Source organism: Trifolium pratense, linkage group LG7 (genome assembly GCF_020283565.1).
Source record: "Trifolium pratense cultivar HEN17-A07 linkage group LG7, ARS_RC_1.1, whole genome shotgun sequence".
Taxonomy (NCBI): Eukaryota; Viridiplantae; Streptophyta; class Magnoliopsida; order Fabales; family Fabaceae; genus Trifolium; species Trifolium pratense.
The window spans coordinates 56,648,890-56,671,237 of record NC_060065.1 but is presented as its reverse complement, the minus strand read 5'-3'; the positions used below and the strand labels follow the sequence as shown (position 1 = coordinate 56,671,237).

Sequence of the window (22,348 nt, the reverse complement as noted above, 5' to 3'; positions counted from 1 at the left end):
TCAGGATATATTATATGTGTATGTTTGGTTTCAATTCTGGAGTAGCCAGAATTGATTCTAGACCTGTAGAATTAATTTTGGCTTGTTTGGTTTCTCAAAAGTAGAATTGATTCTGCCTCCAGAATTGATTCTACTTGAAGCTAGAAATTGTAGCTTCTCATTCTATAATTGATTTTTACACTCAAATTCTTTGTTCAACTCACTTTTGTATGAATACTAGGGATAAACCCGTGCGTTGCACGGGTTTGATTAAAATATATAATTAAAATATTTTTATAAATAAAAAATAATAATTGTGATAACTATAATCACATATAGTTAAATAATAGATATTATTTTAAAATATGATTATATTTAATATTAGTATATGAGTAAAAAAAAAGTTGTTTAGAAATATTAGATTTTTTATTAATTTATATCGTAGTTTGTTTACATTTTAATGTAATAGATTTCTTATAATATTTCATAAGTTTGAAAGGATGTATCATTTTTTTATTTTATTAGTGTAATAATATAAGATTTTAGTTTTCTTTATATGAGTTGCAATTTTATAGTCAAATGTCACTTTGTTTTTTATTTTTGATGTATCCCTTATTTTATTATTTTCAATAAGAGTTGGAGGCATACCTAATTATACTTCTAGACAATATTGCTCATGAGAAATGTTAAAAAAAGTTTTGATTATAGAATATGATTCATATATGGTGGCTTTGACTATTTGTTCCACGTGTTCTCATTTTTTGAAAATTATGTATCAAATAGCATATTTTGCTTACTACGTTCTATGCAATTTAAGGTTCCAAATAGCTTATCTACTTACTCATCTCTGGTTTTCTTGGAGTTTATTCTCACTTATTCACTTGGTGAAATTTTATTCCAACTTTATTAGTCCCAATTTTTTAGTCTATTGTTTGGTTCACTTTTTTTTTTTGCTTGGTCCTTTTGTTTTTGGTTTGTTTTTCTTTTTCTTGGTGAGGTTTGTGTCTCTTCAAAATTATTGTTAGTTTTTGTCCCTCTTATTTAATATTTTCTTGAACATTTATTTTCTTATTATATTATATAAACATGAATATTTGTTGTTGTCAATATATAAGTTTGGACGAAGATTTATATATTTGAATTTAGGTTTAGTTATTTGGTTAAGGTAAAGAAAGTCTTATAGATGAATTTAAGATTTAACATGTGTCATCTTCTTATTTACTTAAAAAAATGTCATCTTATTCTTATAAATATTCCACTATTTTATTTTCAGCCGTAACGTAAACATTCTTTTAGAATATGTACTTAATTTATCCAAAAAGTTATATTATTATGTAAATTAAATTAATAATTTTTGAATTATTGGTGAATTTTAGTTGTGTGTAAATATGTTTAAATATATGTGTGATTATATTTTCTAAATATATGTAAATATATTTTAACATCTACGGTTTTAATAATTTCTAAAATTTATTTTGACAAATGAGAATCAACAATTTTTATTTAATAATTTTTGTCTTTTTTTAATTTAATTTAGAAAGTTTTTAGTACAATTTTAAGTGGGAGGAAAAAGTATTTAGCACAATTTCTAAACTAACATGTTTTTAGCACAATTCTTTTCATCGATTCATTTTATGGTTGTAAGAATAAGATGGCATGCGTAGATTATAATAGGACCGTCCATTAAAATTCATATATACTCATATTGAACCATCCAGATTTAGGCAAGTGTTATACGATAAATGCATGAAGATTATATATTTGGACAACCGTCAAGTTGAATCAATATAACTGCTTGCATGTATTACAATTATAAGAACCGCATGACTTGAGTGTCAACTACAAAAAAAAAAAAACTTATTTTAATTTCTACTTTGTTTTTGTTTATATATTTCTCTTGATCGAGATCAAGTAGATCACCTACACATTGTAGACAATATAGTATTTAAAAATGAGACACATATTTATATTTCTAAATTATTTGGATTGTCCTCTTTTAATTGAATGCCTCCAACATCAATATACCCTCGATCTATATAAATTTTAAGGCACTTCAAAATCAATAAATAGAAGTCTCTTTTATCCTCTTCAACTTATTCACATGAAAATAATTAATTATATTCCCATTAATCAACAATTTTTTATACAAATCTTTTACCTTATTTATATAAAATAATAAATGAAAAAGAAAATAAGAAACAAATAAGCTAAAACATTAGACTAATAAAATAATAAATGAAAAAGAAAAGTTGTCTAATTACAAACATTATATAAATAAAAAAAATGATGGTTTACAAACTGCCATTAGAGTTAAATACACATCCTTACACGAGGTGCCATTTCATAGGCTTTATAAGGAGCAAGGATGCAACGTAAGTGATGACGGATCGTCACACTCTCTAATCCATGCCTATTTTAGCAATATTAAATGCATTTTAGTAGGTTTTAAGCAATAAATGTAAGAGAAATCTAATCATAAGCTTGATTACTTGTTTTGCAAGAAAACAGGAAAAATTGCAGGAAATTGCTGATTTTCACTACGCTGGGGGCGTAGCCCATCACGCGCGGCGTGATGCCTGACCACGCGCGGCGTGAAGCTTTGTTCAGGAATTGGATGCTCTCTGACTTGATCACGCGCGGCGTAGCACTTGACCACGCGCGGCGTGAAGAGAAGAGGAACAACTACGCCGGGGGCGTGGAGCTATCACGCGCGGCGTGAAGATGGCAGAGCTGAAGATCAGAGACCTCAGATTTTATCACGCGCCGCGTGATACCGTTACACGCGCGACGTAGTTGAAGGATTTGCAACCACGCGCGGCGTGATAGATCTGACGCGCGGCGTGGTTGCGATTATTATATAAGGATTCTGCATTTTTCTGTTAAAGGGTTGGAAAATTCTGCAATATTCATCTATTCTCTGATTTTGGAAGCATCAAGATCCAGATCAAGGACTCCATAGGATAGCTCCGAGCACCTCAATAGCATGGATTCTCAAGCCATGAAGTTGAAGCGAGGACGCGAACGAAGCAACATGAGGAGCTAAACTCCTTTTGGAGGTAGGATCTAGGATAGTCTAGGATGTAGATGAATCTATTGTGATCTGCTATATGTAAGAATGTACTCTGTTCATGTGTTTACTCAATGCAATCCTATTCTTAATGCTTTATAATCCTTCATTAGTGTTGTAATGATTTCGAGTTAAGTCACGTGCGAGAGTATTGATTTAATTTCTGAACTGAATTGCATTGAGCACTCGAGTGTTTCCGGTCGAGAGATTGAGACATAGAGTGTAGCGAACGATCGACGCGCTTTCATATCATTCGTTGTAGGTAGCTTCCGCCCGAGAGATCGGGGGAGTATCGACAACGAATAGAGTGGATTTTGACAAGAGATTGCGATTCACTAATTTGTTGATCCAGTTGTGAACACTTGTGTAGATTCCTATGATATAGTAGATTGCATGTGGTTTAGCTATAGACTAGGTGATTCCGATGATTCTACCTCGCTTTTCCATTATATCAACGCACGTTTTCTACCAATTCATCACTCAACATACCCCCAATTTATGTGTATTTCTTGCATAATGTTTATGAACACTATTAGACTAGTTTAATCACACAATCCCTGTGGATCGATATTTTTATTACTACGTGGTAATTCGTTCACTTGCGAAAATTATTCATCAAGTTTTTGGCGCCGTTGCCGGGGATTGTGATTGATTCGACAAGGCAATAGTGTTCATATTTTCTGTATTTTCTTTGATTTTTCTGTTGTTACATTTTCTGTCGAGAGCGTTCTACTTGTTTGTTTACTTGTGCATGCGGAGAACAGGTCCAATTGAGCTGGAATTCGATTCTGAGATTGAGAAAACAGCACGAGCAAATCATAAAGCGGAAGGAAGGCATGTTTGAATCATACAATCAAGAGGCACTTTTAACTAGTTGCAAGTTCAACAATGTGTTTCTACAAATCATTACCAAACAACTAGAAGCTCAATGTATGGTGCAAGCAACCTCTCAAAATAATCCTCATTTCAACACCTTCAATCTTGGAGTGAAGAATCACATGAATTGTTCTTATGGAGCTAATCCAAATCAAGCATTTCCTCAAGATCAACATTTTGAAGATCACCTTGAATCTTTTGAAGATACTCTTATCTTAGCCATGAAGATGACTCAAGGAAATTTTGAGGTGATGAAGGCAAACCAAGAAGTGTCAAGCGAACGTCATGAAGCCTCCATCAAAAATCTCGAAAACCAAATGAGTCAATTAGCAATGCAAGTCTCTTCCCTACAAACTCAAAGTGGTTTTTGTGAAAACACCACGGATCCTCGTAATGAAAGTTGTAGTTCCATTAATTTGAGGAGTAGAGAAGTTTCATCACAAAAAGTAGTGGAGAATCCTAAGAAGGATAAGAGTAAAAATGGTGTAGTTGAAAAGATGAGGGATGGTGTAGTTGAAAATATAAGAGAAAATAAGGAAGAAAAAGCTTATGAGGGTGAAGTTGAAAAGAGAGTGGAGAATGAGTCTAGTGCCAAGAAAGGCAAGAAACCTCTTGTGAAGGACCCCAAGTTTCAAGTTCCTTCACCATATGCTAGAATGCCTTATCCTAGGATGAAGAGGGTCAAGAACCAAGACCTTGAAGTTTGTGGAGTGGTATCCGAATGTTTCAAAGTGGAAGTGCTAGAGGAAGTGGTAAAAGATAAGAAAGAAGAAGAGTGGGATCATGAGATTGAAATATTTCTTCAAAACTTGGATAACCCCCTAGAAGAGGAGAAAGAGCCAAAGGCGATAAAAAAACCACTGGAATTGAAAGAACTTCCTCCTAAATGGAAGTATGTGGTTTTGGGTGGCGACTCTAGGAAACCCGTGATCATAAGTGATTTGCTCACTCCACTAGAAGAGAATGACTTGTTAAAAGAAGCGGAGAAAGTGAATGACGACCTAGGATGGGACTTGGATGGTGTGGTTCCTATCTATTGTTTGCACAAGATGGCCAAAGAAGAAGAGCCCGATCCGGTTGTCAATCCTCAAAAGTCTTCCACTTCAACATTGAAAGCTTCGATGAACCAAGGCTCTAAGAAATCTCCATCACGGTCTAGTAAGAAGGAAAGAACCAATTTGAAGGCCAAATGGGAAGGTCTCAAGAGTGATTCGGGAAGCGTGAAATCATTACTATTTGATATTAATATTGCTCCTTTGAATGAAGAGAACAAGAGGAGCCGGGTTGAATCAAAGTTGAAGTATCCTCCCTAACTTGTGATGATGAAGCGTCAAGCTAATGACGAGAAAGAAGCGCTTCTTGGGAGGCAACCCATGAGTTTACGGTCCTTTCTTCCCTTTCACTCTTATGCTACTTTATGAATAATTGTTTGATGTTTCTTTGAATTGGCTGGATGAATGTACTTTAAACTCTGAATTTGAATCTTTTTATGTTTGATTGTGGAATGGCGTTTACTTTTAGAGTTTGTTTCAATACTTTGGCATGTTCCTTCTAGTTACTTGAGTATCAATTGCATGATTTTCTCCGTGTGTGATATGTGAAACCTGCAGTGCAATAGCTTGTTGCACTCATGTGATCAAGAGGCAAAGGAAAGGAACGCACACTTTATGACCGGTTCTTTGATTCGACCCAACCGAGAGGTATTGAGCCAAACACTCTTTTTTCTTCTATGTGTGATATCCACTCATGTATTGTCTCTCGATTTTGCTTGTCGTCTTTTTATTTGATTGGTACTTTTGTAGCACACACGAGGCATGTTTATTGGTACCTTGAGCCTTTTCTATCCACCCTTACATATAATTATCCTTTGCTTAACCAATTTGAGCTGAAAAAGAAAATGTTATTTTGCACAACCTTAAGAACATTTTGAAGAAAAAAGGAATGACTTTCTTGGAGGTTAGGCACCTAATTAGTGGTTGATGCGCATTGCTCACCACTAAGTTTGGGGTTGCTCTTTGGAATTAGCAACAAATAAAGTTTGGGGTGAGGGTACTAGAGAACTTATAAAAGTTTTGATTGAAAAATTTCAAATTGCAAGGCAAAGAGAAAAAAAAAAAAAAGAAAAACAAAAACAAACAAGATGAATGAATATGAAACAAAAACAAAAAAAAAAAAAAAAATATATGGAAAAGAAGTGATAGCCTTGAATTCAATAGAATTGCAAAACTTTGTTTGATGATGTGAAAAAAAAAAAAAAGTTCTCTAGTCCACTATATTTCAAAAGGGGTTTGGTGTATGAAAATGTTCTTTGACTAATAGGGGGATCTAACTCCAAGTTTTTCTACTACTTATCCCAAAATATCACCATCCACCCTAGCCAAGCCACGTTATAACCCTAAAAGACCTCTAATGTGTGTGCGCAAAGTGAACCGAATGAATTCTTAGACTACTTGCAAAATTATTGTTGACTTGCATTGATGTGTTGATTTGAGTGAATTACCCAAACTGAAGAGTGCATGTGAGTAGTGTGATGAAATCATAGAGCCGTGGTCGGAAAGTGTGAACTACTTGAAAATGTCTTGCGGGAACGATTGTGCAATTGAGCGTTGTTTGCAGGTGGATCATTGATCATCAGGTGATTCTCATGTATGTATGATTCGAGTGAATTTAAGGAAAATGCCAAGGTCTTGACACAAAAGCTTGAGGTAAAAGTTGTTTCCTTGAGGACAAGGAAAGGTTTAAGTTTGGGGTTGTGATGACGGATCGTCACACTCTCTAATCCATGCCTATTTTAGCAATATTAAATGCATTTTAGTAGGTTTTAAGCAATAAATGTAAGAGAAATCTAATCATAAGCTTGATTACTTGTTTTGCAAGAAAACAGGAAAAATTGCAGGAAATTGCTGATTTTCACTACGCTGGGGGCGTAGCCCATCACGCGCGGCGTGATGCCTGACCACGCGCGGCGTGAAGCTTTGTTCAGGAATTGGATGCTCTCTGACTTGATCACGCGCGACGTAGCACTTGACCACGCGCGGCGTGAAGAGAAGAGGAACAACTACGCCGGGGGCGTGGAGCTATCACGCGCGGCGTGAAGATGGCAGAGCTGAAGATCAGAGACCTCAGATTTTATCACGCGCCGCGTGATACCGTTACACGCGCGACGTAGTTGAAGGATTTGCAACCACGCGCGGCGTGATAGATCTGACGCGCGGCGTGGTTGCGATTATTATATAAGGATTCTGCATTTTTCTGTTAAAGGGTTGGAAAATTCTGCAATGTTCATCTATTCTCTGATTTTGGAAGCATCAAGATCCAGATCAAGGACTCCATAGGATAGCTCCGAGCACCTCAATAGCATGGATTCTCAAGCCATGAAGTTGAAGCGAGGACGCGAACGAAGCAACATGAGGAGCTAAACTCCTTTTGGAGGTAGGATCTAGGATAGTCTAGGATGTAGATGAATCTATTGTGATCTGCTATATGTAAGAATGTACTCTGTTCATGTGTTTACTCAATGCAATCCTATTCTTAATGCTTTATAATCCTTCATTAGTGTTGTAATGATTTCGAGTTAAGTCACGTGCGAGAGTATTGATTTAATTTCTGAACTGAATTGCATTGAGCACTCGAGTGTTTCCGGTCGAGAGATTGAGACATAGAGTGTAGCGAACGATCGACGCGCTTTCATATCATTCGTTGTAGGTAGCTTCCGCCCGAGAGATCGGGGGAGTATCGACAACGAATAGAGTGGATTTTGACAAGAGATTGCGATTCACTAATTTGTTGATCCAGTTGTGAACACTTGTGTAGATTCCTATGATATAGTAGATTGCATGTGGTTTAGCTATAGACTAGGTGATTCTGATGATTCTACCTCGCTTTTCCATTATATCAACGCATGTTTTCTACCAATTCATCACTCAACATACCCCCAATTTATGTGTATTTCTTGCATAATGTTTATGAACACTATTAGACTAGTTTAATCACACAATCCCTGTGGATCGATATTTTTATTACTACGTGGTAATTCGTTCACTTGCGAAAATTATTCATCAGTAAGCAAAAATATAAGTATGTTTTATCCTGTTCTCCTCCTTCCCATGAAAAAATAGTCATATTCATATTAATCGATTCAACTCAAAGTTTAATTAATCATCGAACAAAACACTGGTTGATATTTAAAAAAATATCCAACCTAAAAAAGAAATAAAAAAATGATTAGAGATGTTCTAAACTCATAGTATAATAGAAAAATTCCAATTTACAAACATATTAATAGGCAACTATCACATATATGTATATCAATTTCTTAATCAATCACATGTAGACATACCTGGTATTCTAAGAGGTTAGACACCATCACATACCAACGACAAAAACCAATATACTTATGATGTAACTATATATATGCACACAATAGCTTTTAAATCAATTCAAGACACTAAAATGTGTAACTTTAAGATATGGAAGGTGAAGATGCATAACTTTTTCTCATGGAGATGTTAGACAAAGAAACCATAGAGTTTTTGCCATGAGATAGATAAATTAAAATTTTGTTAAAACATAGAAGGTAGACTTCCTGATATGGTGTGGTGATAATTAGCTTTTGGGTTAACTTTATATAGAGCTTGTGTTTGATAATTAGCTAAATTTACATATTCAATATTAGTGTCTCCAAGAATTCTTTGTTTTCAATTGCATTAATAGGAAATTGTAACATACAATATATATTTTAATAATATATTGCAATGCAATTAAAACAATAACATGATGCATCATTCCACCTTTCATTACTTGCAATTCATTTTTGTCTCAATTCAACAACAATAAATTGTGTTAGTTTTTTTTTAATATATTATTATTGTTTATTATTTATTATTAGAGTAACTCTATTATATGAAATATGAAAAGGTTTTAATAAAGATTGTAGACTTTTCTTATAGAGTGTCACATCATCACAATAACTTATATGTCTAAGTAGAGTCATAAAATTAGAAGTATGATCCCTTTTAATTCATTAGGCTAAGTAGAAGTATGATCCCTTTGGTTTCAAGCAATCCCTTCTAAACAATATAAGTAATGAAGAATGATCCCTTTTAATTCATTTAGTATTGAAAGAATATATTTCAAGCAAGAGAGACACACGTTTTTTTATTATTAAATTCAGTTCTTTAAGGGATTGATCAAAGAGGTTTGGAATATCAAAGTGACTCACTTGCTTGAAATATAATGATTTCTTTTTTTATTAGTATTGAAAGAATTCCAATAGTCATGAATATTTTGTGGTTATATAAATCTTATATATTAGTTCGTCCATTTTAATTTAATAATTTTTCATTTTTGTTAGTTGGTCCCTTGTAAGAAGTTATATAGTGATAATTTGATATATTGATAATTAAAATAAAAATGATTTAATTAAAGATAATTAAAATTAAAATGATTTAATTAAAGGAGATGATGAAAAGGTTATATAGTGATAATTAAAATTAAAATGATTTAATTAAAGATAATTAAAATTAAAATGATTTAATTAAAGGAGATGATAAAAAGGTTTTTTAATATTGTAAACTTTTCTTATAGAGTGACACATCATCAAAATACTTGATTGTGAGCAACTCAACATTCCTTTTACTTGTAAAAGATACCCAAACATAAATCAATTCTGTCAAACTCAATTCTATCAAAATCAATTCTATCAAACTTAATTCTGTCAAAATCAATTTTATCCACCACAGAACCAAACATATACATATGCTTGTCGAAAGGTTGCAACATCATTGTTTAGTGCTTTGTGTATATTGTCATATCCCTAACTAGTAACTCGACGTCGAGTTAAGGGACGTTCCATATTTTCAAAAACTGATTTAGTACATTAATTATCTTTATCTTTTGGAGTAATTAGTCAATTTAGTCCCTAAACTATCACTCTCTCACCAACTTAGTCCCTAAACTATTAAAACCAACTAAAAGGTCCCTAAACTATATTCATATCCTTCAATTTAGTCCCTAAACTATTAAAACCAACTAAAAGGTCCCTAAACTATATTCACATCCTTCAATTTAGTCCCTCGATTAACTTTTCCGTTAAGTGACTGTTAGTAGTCCCTAAACTATAAAAAATACTTCAATTTAGTCCCTAAACTATCTTAAAAAACAACAAAATAGTAACAACACTGCTAAATCATTACTGCTAAATCATACTGCTAAATCAAATTACTGCTAAAACAAATAGTCTCTAAACCATACTGTTAAATCAAATTCATTTTTAACATAATTCATTACTACTAAATCATCCTTTGTCTCGTTCACTACCTAGTAACAACACAAATTCATTACTGCTAAACCAAATGAAAAATTACTGCTAAATCAACAAAAACCAAAAAACAAACTTAACCATAATTTAAACCATAAACCATAATCTTCATTACATAAATCAACTAAACCATAATCCATCAAATTCATTTCATAAGTCAACAAATCCATTATCCATCAAAAGAACTAACTAAATCACAGTCCATAGTTAGTTAACTAAAGAACAATATTAATCATAAACCATAATTTCATTACTAGAAAACTAGCATGCATCATTACAAAAAAACCAAATATTATAAGCAACAATCAAACAAAAGCACTAAGTAGAAGGTCCTTCATTGCGTGATCCTCGGCTTAATCCTGGAGTTGACAAAAATGTGGTTGTTTGCATCTCCGCCGACATCAGTCAACAATTGTCCTCCAAAATAACCCTTTAAAAAACATCCATCCAATCCAATCATAGGTCTGCAGCCTTCCTTGAACCCTCTTTTACTAGCATCAAAACATATATACAATCGGTGAAATATTGGCGGCCCTTCTTGTTGTGGTATAGTGCTCATTTTCACCGTCGAACCTGGATTCTGGGATAATAGCTCATGGCAATAGTCCCATAGCTTAGCATACTGATCAATTTCAGATCCCTCGACATTTTGTTTTGCTTGTTTAAGTGATCTATAAATCATACTATCCTCCGAATGTAGATTATAATCCTCTTTCATCAAGTAATAAGCCTCACTATGGCTAAGAGACGGCTGTTGTCTCAATCTCAATTCCAACTTCTCAATAACCCACTTTCTATCAGCATGACTATTCGTGAATGTTCCTGGGCATGAGTGAGTTGTATTTTCAAAAGTCTTGATTTGAAAGCTATTTGTTATACTACTACGCGAACAAAGTATCTCCCATTTGCAATGCTCAAAAACACTTTTTGCTCTTTCTCTTACCTTGTCATTCTTTATCCATTTGATTTGTCTTCCAATATGGATGGTATAGTCTTTCACAGCTTTTTTAAATTCAGCCAAAGTTGCAAACTCCATCTCTACAGCCAACCTAACTTCCCCAAATTGAGCTTCAGCATTGAATTGTGGATATATAACTCTCACTGATTTATTCTCTTCATCAGATGAACTAATAGGCCCTCTAAGTTCTTCTGAGTGATAAGAGAACCTTCCTCCATCACTTGTATCATCATCACTTTCAGCCATCTAATATAATATAATGTATAGTATTAACAAGGAGTACAAATTGAGAAAACATTGAGGAGACAAAACAGGGACCACAATAGACCACTATAAAGAGGCAATTGCATAAAAAAGAAACAAATTAGGACCACTATAATACTTAAACAAATTAATTAGGACCACAAAACAACATAAACAATAATATAGATGGTAATAATATAAGAGATACAAAAGCTTCAAAATAGCAGCAACATGAATAAGCCAAAAAGGAAGCAACAACAACATGGTTCAAGCTAAATCAAATTTGGTTCAAGCTAAAACAACATGGTTCATTGCACTAAAAAACACAAATTTCATTCCTGAAAATTAACAAGTGAGAATAAACCCTTACAAATTTATAAAAGTTAGAACGAAAAACAGTGAAAAACATACCTTAAAACAACGATGACAACCGGAATTGGAGCGTATAGGTGGCGCTAGGGTTTTCAGATTGAGATGATTTGAGAGAGTTGATCGAGAAGAGAGATATAAGCGTAAAAGTAGCTTTTGGATTTTAGGGTTTTAAAGAATAGTTAACGGAAAAGATAACGGAGGACTAAATTGATGGATGGAAAATAGTTTAGGGACCTAATTGATGGATGAAAAATAGTTTAGGGACCTTTTAGTTGGTTTTAATAGTTTAGGGACTGAGTTGGTGAGAGAGTGATAGTTTAGGGACTAAATTGACTGATTACTCTTATCTTTTGTATTTTCATCCATTTCTTCGTTCTTCATGTATGGTAATAAGTCAATATCATTTTTTTTATTAATTAATTAACTAACACAATAACAATAATAATAACACAATAACAATTAAAAATTATTAACACGATAAAGAAAATGCTAAATACTATCCGGGGCATGGGGAACTAGATAAGAATATAAATATGAAAATTTTATTAAGTAAATTGTGCATTCAATATTTTAATGATGTGAATTATTCTCTCTCATCATTAATTTTATCATTTGTTTCATTTTTTTAGTATGTTTAACTAATGTTTCGGGGACACCGTTTAACATGACCCATAATATAATAATCCTTAGCTTAATCGATAAAGTACATAACATTTTATATGCAGGATCGGAGTTCGAATCTAAACACTCCACTTGAACCTGGACATTCCACTTTTCCGGTAAAATTTTTAGCTATTAAACTACCCGAAAAAAAAAAATAGTAACAGAATAAAATTACTAACATTTTAATAACAACAGAAGAAAATAATAATATTAAAAACGTTGTAGGGTTCTCATTTTCTTCATTTTTTCCCCAAATTTGAGTCTGTGTCTATCATCGATCTCAAGAAAGAGAGAAATGGGAGCTGGAAAGCATACCGGAGAGTTTTTCAGGAGGAGAGACGAGTGGAGGAAGCATCCCATGCTTGGCAATCAATTTCGTCACGCTACTCCTGGTCTCGGCATCGCTCTTGTCGCCTTTGGTGTCTATCTCGTCGCTGAGCAAGTCTACAACAAGATCAATCATGATTCTTCCTCTTCTCACCACGTACCCTAATCTCTTCCCTTTTCTTCCTTATTATCATTAATTGCATCAATTGATCTGTTTTCCTTAGTTCATCGCTGCATCAATTCACAAATTACTATCATATTATTATTAATCTGAATATTCAATTGCATATAATAACACAATCTCATTATTTGATCCAATACTGCTTTGTGTGTTACTGTCTATGAAGCACGTCGTAACCGATAATAATTTGAGAAAATGATATAATTTAGTGTAATCATAAGTGTATAAGTGTTGTGTCAGACACCGACATGTGTCCAACACGGGACACAGGCTAATCTGAGGAGTGTCCGTGCTTCATAGGTTACTATTGAATTGAAAGTAGTATCTGAATCACTATTGGCTTACGGTTAATTACAATTCTCTGTTGCAGGTGAAGGCTGGGGAGCACTGAGGAAAATCATTCATTGATCGTTTATTTTGTTTTGTTTGTTTGTAAAATAAGCTTACATTGCAGGGATTTCCCTTCCATGTAATTTGTTGATTAGGATAAATTTCAGACTATGTATAATGAATGAATGTATGCTTACATTTTTATGTCTCACTTATTTCTTTGAGTGAGTCACTCGGTATTTACTCATATCTGTTTTACATGTGTTTGTCTTTGTTTGCTGTCATTTGAGTGAGTGATTAGTACTAGTAAATCTACATTTTCGTATTTTAATTACAATTCAGATGTGTTGTTTGTTCTACTCGCAAAATCCTTCACGGGTGTGTGAAGAAATCACTTGTGTTTGATTGATTTCAATATGTTGTATGTTATATATACCAGTACTCCATTTCATAGACACAAAATTTCTAACCACTTAATTAGGTAGAGAATTCAATAACAGAACCAAACAGCAGTGAATCACTTAATGCTGCAGAGATGGGGGGTAAAGGGGGAGGGAAAAAGCACTTGGCTGGTTTGGGAAAAATCACTTATAACATCCGACTTTGACAATGTTTCACGAACAATACAGTCTCGATGCCAGAAGTACCTTTTCAATAAAATTAAAGATGGGGATATTGTGACCAGGTTAAGGAAAATATGTACTGGACTTTATTGACATGAATGCAGATGGTCCACTTTGGGATGCAGAGACAATGTTAGAGCAGCTTAGTTTGCTGGGGGAAAAGAATCACTACTTCTCTTGTCAACGAACTTGTGAGTTTGTTGCTTGTGACTATTTTTCTATGAAATGCAACGATTATGACAATGCTTTTGACTTTCACAGAAGTTTTTCTTTTGGTTGCACGAATATCATTTACAAATTATGCTGTTTTGTATTTACCTGCAATAGGTGGGAGTTGTTTCAGATGAAAAGTTATTGGAACTTTTGGAGTTACCAATGTCAGCAGACACTGCAGAGACGGTGTAAAGGTCCAGAGAATTGATGGACTCTGGAGTTGATCCAATGGTTTTGATGTCTCAATTAGCTGGGCGTATTATGGACATCATTGCTGGATCATATGCAGTCGTTGATACCAAACCTGACAGTTCATTCATCGGTGGTCGGAGTTGTGAGTGCAATTTTCAAGTAATTGTGTAATGGACTATGTTCGACAAAATCACGAGAATTAAGAAAGATGATAGTAATATTAAATTTATTGACAATTGACATAAGTACTGCTTTACAAGTTTACGAGTGAATTGGGTTATGTTTTTGTCATAATACTTAGTTTAAGTTGCAGAAGAAGATGTAACATGATTAGGGGTACGAGTGTGTTAGCAAAGAAATAATTGATGCACTTGAAAATTTGAAAGGAGTATTATAATAAGGGGACACAAGAAAAAATCTCAAGAGGATCAGATATTTAGGGACAAATGTAGTATTATACAATTTATTTATCTAGTGAATTTTTGCCACCCCTAATTGTGTCCTACTCACTTACAAACACCCATGGGAATTAAATTTTAGGATGAGGCACTGATTTTATTTCATGTTTATAATTATAGGCATGTCCATGGAAAGAATGTCCTTATTGTCACTAACACTACGGTGTGTTAATTTTATACAGATTCCAACCACTGTTATGGCACAAGTCTTAGCTGATTTTTTAAAATTTCTTTTCATGACGTCAATTAGATTTGCTAATGCTCTGTGCAATGTTGATGGTTTTAGTGTATATTACCTAAATGATCCCTTTTTCATGTTCATTGTATTGTGTATTATGTTCTTAGGTTGATTCTTCAGTTGGTGGCAAAACTGGGATAAACCATCCCCTTGGGAAGAACCTGATTGGTGCTTTTTACCAACCTCAGTGTGTGCTTATAGACATAGACACATTAGATACATTACCAGAGATCCTAATGTTGTCAATTGCCTTCGTCATGCTTGTCTACTCTTGCTGTTTTTACAAATTTTTGGCATCCACTGCAGAGATCCTAATGCATTGGCATATGCTATAAAGCGATCGTGTGAAAACAAGGTAGAGGTTGTGTCCTTGGATGAGAGAGAATGTGGAGTCAGGGCAACATTGAACTTGGGTCATACATTTGGTCATGTGAGTAGCTGTTACTGTTTATTGTATTATTTTCGGAAATGAAACTTCAAATATTTGCTGTGAAGACCAACCTTGGCTTTCCTGTACCGTATGAAATATTTATAACCTAGGTTATGAGGGAGAGATGGATTGTTTGAGAAACATTTAGTACCATGGCTTTCCTGTATCGTATGAAATATTTATAACCTAGGTTATGAGGGAGTGATGGATTGTTTGAGAAAAATTTAGTAGTTAAGATGGTGTACAAATAACAATCTTATTTTAGCATGATTGAAATCAACATGTCAATTTAATCAAACACGGAAGTTACATTTCTAAGAGGATAGAATAAAGAAAATGTTATGAATAATGTGTATTTTAGTTATTTATTACTGTTTTGATTAATTAATCACTTGTGCCCCATTTCATGTTATATTGCTTTGAGTTATTCTAAGTCTAACGACTTCATGAATCTTTCTGCCCCCGTAATTTCTCAGACCACTTGCATCTAGGTTTTAAAATATATTATGATTGAAAATCTAAGAATGTGTGTTTATTTGCTGTGCAAGTTGTTTTCATCAAAATAGTCAAAACAATGTTGTTTCTGCATTTTCTTTATCAGCAAATGTCCTTCTCTGATTTTATTGCTCTTTCCCATGGCCCCTTTTTTAGGCCACAGAAACTAGTGTTGGCTATGGCCATTGGCTTCATGGAGAGGCTGTTGCAACTGGCACGGTATAAATATGTATGTTTTTACAATAAAACCATGAACTATACCTACTTTTGTTTCTATTCTGAGGGAAACTGTATGTCGATGTACTCAGGTAATGACTGTTGACATGTCACACCGCCTAGGTTGGATTGATGATTCTATTGTGAAGCGAGTTAGTGACATTTTGAAACAGGAAGATACCTATTGTGCCTCCTGAAATGATGTCCGTGGACATGTTTAAATCTGTCATGGCAGTAAGAGACGATGCTTCAGTTTGAATACTCTTAATGCTTGATTTGCTTATACCGTGACTAAAACTTCACTTTTATTGGTATATCAGGTTGATAAGAAGGTAGCAGATGGATTGCTGAGACTTATCCTTCTGAAGGGTCCTCTAGGAAATTGCATTTTCACAGGGGATTATGACAGGAAGGCTCTAGATGATACGCTTCATGCATTCTGTAATTCTTGAGCTTTGGACTCGATGTTTTTATTGCAGCTTTATGCAATTTTTTTGTAATTTATAGTGAATGTTTGTATGTTGTGATAACCTCACGTGTATTTTTCTTGTATACTTGGGATGACACCCAGGGTCCCCATTATATAGGCAAGAGTCTATTACAAAGTTGTATTATTAGAAGTTGAGGCATGATCAATAATGATTATCCAGTTTCCTCGACAAAAAATCAAATAATGATTATCCAGGCAGATCATATTCATGTCGTTCTTTTTGTTGCCTACAACTTTTGCATAAACTGTTTTTTACTTTTTGAGGGGAGGATGAGTGTGGCTATGCCATTAGTCATTAACCTAAACATTTGAAGAGAACTCAGCAGCATGAAGAGCTAGATTATTCCTCTGATTCTAAATCTTGTAAATTACCTGATGAACAAGGTCTTAACAATAACAAATCAATTTAAAGCCTATTCATATTCATAAACATCTAAAAGAGTGCCAAAAGTACAGTCTAAACTAAAGTGCCTAAAATTGAATTTGAAAATGACTTCAGTAGCTAAAGTATGCTGTCTGATCATCTTCACGTGCTAAGCTCGCTTCTTCAGATTCTAACTTGACCCTCTCAAGTTGAAATGTGTGACTGCACATTCTTACGACCGCAATGCGCTTGAGTGGCTAGAGTCTTTCGACTTCCCGGATAACTATTTCTTTGCTTATCAAAAATGTTGTTGTCTACTGGTATTGCACACTTTGTCTTTCCCAATTATTATGGTAATGGCACATTACTTATACTGGCTGAGAAGCCTTTCCTACATATCAATTCACTTTGAAATCCACATGCCATTTTGTTGTGTATATATGTTTTAAGAAAGAGGAGTATCTTGTACCATGTTTGAGCAAGAGCCGGTCCCTTGTTAACTTTGGTCCATTCAAACTTTTGGGAACCTTGCTCTGTGAAAATGTTGAGCTTTTCACCATCTACACCTACCTGCAGCACAGTCATATCTTGAACACATGTCTCAAAATCATCCACTTGGTAATCATTATACTGTGAAGTTCTTATACCAGTGTTGTTAAATAGTGGCAATAGTGCTATGACATGTTGGAATTTGAACAAATCGCTATTCTTTTACAATATGTTATTCTTTGGTACAAAATATTATCAAATAACAATTATAGCAGCGCTATAGCATTGTTACGTAGCAGAATTTAAACAAACCGCTATTTTTTACCATCTACAATTGATAACAATGTTATTTATAGTCTCACCTTTTGTGACCATTCAACGTATGACAGATCACGAGTACCACTGTTAAGGCCATGCAATGACATTGTGCGGACCCCAGCGACCCTGTGCTCCAAGTAGGATCCGGTAGGGATGACAATGGGTAGGATATAGGTAGGGTACTATAGTACCCATCCCCATACCCGCAGTTTGAAAAAATACCCGTACCCATTACCCGCATTTTTTCTAGAAATAAATCGATCAATTATAAAATATAATAACATGTTATTAGAGTGATGTTACTTGGTTTTTTTTGTACAAAATGTGACACTAAAGTTTGGACAGCCATGCTTTTTACCATTTAATAGTTAGCAAATGCAATGTCTTCGGTTGTTCTTTTAGATGGCGGATCTCCAAATGCTTGATATCTGTAACAACTGAGTAATTTCAAATAGCATGAAGCAGGTTCCTAAGTGTATGTGTAGATGATCATTTTACCAAATACGACTTGAAATTGTTAAACTGATTTAGTTAAAATTGAGTTTGAAGTGAATTGAATTAAGTTCGTGTTTGGTATGACTCGTAGTTTACTGATAAGTGAACTCGAAAGAATACTCTTATAAACTAAATCGTAGTATATAAATACAAGTTGTACTAATAAACCCTACGCTTGAATAATAGAAAGGTACTGCAACCTCACTGTAGTCGGTTGAACAAGGTTTAGCAAAAGATAAGTGGTATTATTTTAAATATTTCGATGAATTTTTTTGGTTGAATCCACTGGACTTCTCCTACAGAGTCGATCTTATTTAAGGATTCATTACTCATCATACATACAATAAATGTAAATGTCTCTATCAACAAGGTTCAAACTGTGATTCGGCACACTGGAATAACCTTTTTGCTTTAACTCAAATATTTGGAAGAAAATTTGATTAAGAAAATTTGAATCAACAAAAAATATTTCCTTTCCTTCCATGCTGTCTCAATGAATGGTCCAACTCTAAGTGTTACATACATATCATGTCTCCTAATCATCTTTATAAATTTTATTAAATCGTAATTTCCTTCAAAATTGAACTGCACATGATAACAAGCACTAATATATGTTAGCAATAGCTTATTATAATCCAACTAAATATATAGTGATACTCAAATTTGGTCTTGAAACACATGGAGACATGACTTGGCCTTGCACAGGTTCATGAATGTTCTAAACAACATAAGTTTGAATCACATCGACCCCTCCTTGTTTTATATTGTTAGTGCATATCAATTAAATTCAAATACAGTTACACAAAAACACATGTGTACCCTGGGAGGACTACGAGGATAATGAACAAAATCAGAGAAAAGAAGCATCCTTTGACCATTGATGATGAGTGACCTACCATCATAAGTCACACCCTTTTCTGCACAATTGACAAAAGAAAGATAACAGTGCAACAAAAGTGGTGACAAAAAAGTCTTTACTCTTTTTTCAAAAAAAAAAAATTCTTTGTTCTTAGTCAACATCATAAAATTCTTGACAAAGTAGAAAAATGGACTAAATAATTCACAATTTCACACAGATATTTTATTAAATTCAATATTTGGTTGCTTCCAGGCTATGAACATGTTACATATGCATGAATGAGGTATTGCTTGGTGCACAAGCATTATGAACAAGGTTAACTAATTGTTTGTGTTCATGAATAAATTAATTCAAACGGGCCCTCAGTATAAGTTTAGTTAGAAGTTGCATAGAAATTTTGATTACTTGTAATAGAAAAAAAAGGAGCAAATCAGGGATTTAAGTCTATGAAATTCGCCTGGGACTAAGCATAGCTTGCCTGGGCGAGCTTTGAGTTCATGAATTTTGCTTAGTTTCTGCCAAGTTCGCCTGAGGCAAGTTTTTGCCATTTTTTGAGGATTCAATTCTGCTAATTTCGCCTTGGGCGAGACATAATTCACCCATACGAGTTTTCAGCTAATCTCTGTTTGACACCTCTACATAATGAAAAAATCGCTTGAGGTGAAAATAGTTCGCTTGGGCGAAAATGCTAGATTTGTTTCTGTTCCATAAAATGAGATCTTGGCCAATGGTTTTATTCACTGGAAACAAGATTGAAGGCTCTCCTTCATCCAAATCTTAATTATTTTTTCTCTAATTCTCTTGCAATTTTTGTAATAACAATGAGTAGCTAGATTTCTATAGATTATTTTAATTTGATGTTGCTTGAACAATGTAGTTGTTGAGTTCTATTTAATGCACTTATGAAGTGAGTATTATTCAATAATGTTTGTTCTTCCAAGTATTAATTCACTATTAGCACTATATTTTGATACTAGATCAACTATGATTGTTCAATCCTCAATTGTTTTAGAGATATCGGAGTGTTGATTGTGATTTAGAAATTAACGTTTTATCAAATCTCACTTAATTATGAATTCACCTAAATTAAAAAATTATTACAAGTAAATGAGGTTATGAGCCGAGAGAATGGGCAAAACCATTTTCTTGGTAAAATTTCACTGCATTCATTAAACTCGCCATTCCCTCGCCCACTTCCCTCAACCACCATGGCTGCCGCGTCTCGATCTATTTCCCTATTGTCTATTAGACACTGACATGGTGTGTCAGATCTCAATTTTTACTCAGATCAATCTATTTCAGTGTGATCTCAATTTTTACTCAGATCAATCTATTTCAGTCCCTATTTCTTCTTTATCTATGTGATGGATTTCTCCATTTTCCTATCTTCTATTCTTTGCCTCTGTTGAAATAAGCCTATTCATATTCTCCAGTTATGTGTGTATAGTTGGTTGCAATTACATGTACATGGTGTTTTGTTTAAGTTCATTATTAGTTTTCTAATTTGTTGAAGATGACTAAACACTCTGGTTGTGACACCATCCAAGAATTAGAAAACACTCTGGTTGCTTTATGTCTTTGACAATTCCGTCACCCCCTCCAAAAAGAAAATTATATCAATGTCAACCTAACATCTTTGAAATCATGGTGATTGAAAGATCAGAGTCCAATCACCAAAATTTCAAAGATGTTAGCAACACCTGTTGTGCCAACAATGATTAATTCTCTTCGTGTGAACCCTAGCTGCACTCTAAATCACTATCCTATGGGAGTATCCATCACTTTTGGTCACTTTATCATATTTTGAACAAAAAGAAAAACCATTTTGAAACAAAATACGAAATATAGCAGACAAAAAAAATATATTGAAAATCTAAATTCACCAACAATGCACCAACTATTAAGTGCACAAGAGAGTTTTCGAAATGTTGGTATCCCTGATTGATCATAACATTAGTTTGTTGGAAGAAGCATGGCAAAGAGCCAACACTTGATAAACACTTACACCCATGTTTTGACCATTGTGATGATTCTTTTTGCACATAGTCTATAAATGTCGATCAAATGTTGAGCTCTACCATGCGTCTCCAACAAACTAATTATCATCAACAAGGAAGGCCAAAATAAGGTATAACAAATGTACTAAAGCTTACTAGACCAACTTCAGAGAAAAATCTCAGCAAGTCTGAAGAGCAAAAGCATTTGATTTATGAGTAGTTAAACACCTTTCATGCCATTTAATCTTAGCAAGTAGGCTGCCTGAATCACCACTCAATAATTACAATTCAATTTGACACCAATATAGCACAATTACAACATAAAAAATAGTAAACAACTTAGAAACAAATAAATGTATCAACCATACCAAATAAATAGCCAGATTTATAAAAAATACACTTCATAGCAAAAATTGGTAAAAGGTTGATTAATTTGTTATTGGGTGCTGCATTCATCTCAAAGGCACATGATTTATAAGCCAAAGAGCCAAACTCCAGACCCTTAAAAAAAAATCTATTTAACTTCATTAGAACATAATAATATTTATTAATTGAATAAAAATTGAGGAAATTGGAGATTTTATTTTATGATATAGGGAAAATGATTGTTGTGATTTTCAACATAGAAAATGAAACACAACTGCCCATTTTCTCAAATTAATATTGCAAGGGAATACTTTCGGAAGAATGCATAAATCATAGCACATACCGATACACACTATCCCTGCTTTCTAACAAAATACTAACTATTTTATTATTATATGAAAATATAAATATATTAAAAGATTAAAGAAAGATACTAACAACATCTAACATAAACACAGAGAGAAAACAAAAAAAAAAAATATGATTTGGAGAAGAAAAGAGAACATAATTGTGAAAGATTATAGCGATGAATGGATGAATGAATAATGTGTGTGGAGGCAGTGAGTGAGTATATATAAGAGGAAACCACAAAACCCTAAATAGGTCATGTATCTAATGCATTGGGCTTGGGTACATGAAAAATATAATGGGCCAAACTAAAAAAGAGTATGATTTACTAATACCACCCCCATAGTTTAGAATACACCCTAACATATCTTAATATTGCATGTAATATGCACGAATAAGAATTATTAAGTTGGTAAAAATATTGCATGAGTAGGGGTTTTAA

General features: G+C 33.7%; 2 protein-coding genes, 2 non-coding genes and 1 pseudogene across 4 annotated transcripts; 2 read left to right on the top strand and 3 right to left on the bottom strand.

The window, feature by feature from the left end:
• Window positions 1–10,234: 10,234 nt before the first annotated feature.
• Window positions 10,235–12,157, bottom strand: LOC123897739. Its single transcript, XM_045948483.1, has 2 exons — window positions 11,854–12,157; window positions 10,235–11,445 (listed from the first exon to the last, which is right to left on the bottom strand). The coding sequence occupies exon 2, from the start codon at window positions 11,443–11,445 to the stop codon at window positions 10,576–10,578; it is 870 nt and encodes a 289-aa protein (XP_045804439.1). The 5' UTR covers window positions 11,854–12,157; the 3' UTR covers window positions 10,235–10,575.
• A 545-nt stretch (window positions 12,158–12,702) lies between these two features.
• LOC123899348 (NADH dehydrogenase [ubiquinone] 1 beta subcomplex subunit 3-B-like) lies at window positions 12,703–13,599 on the top strand. The gene is made up of 2 exons (XM_045950459.1): window positions 12,703–12,961; window positions 13,356–13,599. The coding sequence occupies exons 1-2, from the start codon at window positions 12,773–12,775 to the stop codon at window positions 13,374–13,376; spliced, it is 210 nt and encodes a 69-aa protein (XP_045806415.1). The 5' UTR covers window positions 12,703–12,772; the 3' UTR covers window positions 13,377–13,599.
• A 139-nt stretch (window positions 13,600–13,738) lies between these two features.
• On the top strand, window positions 13,739–16,887 carry LOC123899347 (annotated as a pseudogene).
• A 4,444-nt stretch (window positions 16,888–21,331) lies between these two features.
• On the bottom strand, window positions 21,332–21,456 carry LOC123900213. The gene has a single exon (XR_006805867.1). It is a non-coding gene; the product is annotated as a small nucleolar RNA snoR77 (small nucleolar RNA).
• Window positions 21,457–21,780: 324 nt separating this feature from the next.
• On the bottom strand, window positions 21,781–21,923 carry LOC123900228. Its single transcript, XR_006805881.1, has one exon. It is a non-coding gene; the product is annotated as a small nucleolar RNA snoR135 (small nucleolar RNA).
• Between the last annotated feature and the right edge of the window lie 425 nt (window positions 21,924–22,348).

What these genes read in the sequence shown, in the direction of transcription:
- LOC123897739 (XM_045948483.1), bottom strand. Translation starts at nt 11,445, where the DNA reads ATGGCTGAAAGTGATGATGATACAAGTGATGGAGGAAGGTTCTCTTAT.
- LOC123899348 (XM_045950459.1), top strand. Translation starts at nt 12,773, where the DNA reads ATGGGAGCTGGAAAGCATACCGGAGAGTTTTTCAGGAGGAGAGACGAG. An exon ending in ATTCTTCCTCTTCTCACCAC is followed by an intron (nt 12,962 to 13,355) that starts GTACCCTAATCT and finishes TCTCTGTTGCAG; the next exon opens with GTGAAGGCTGGGGAGCACTG.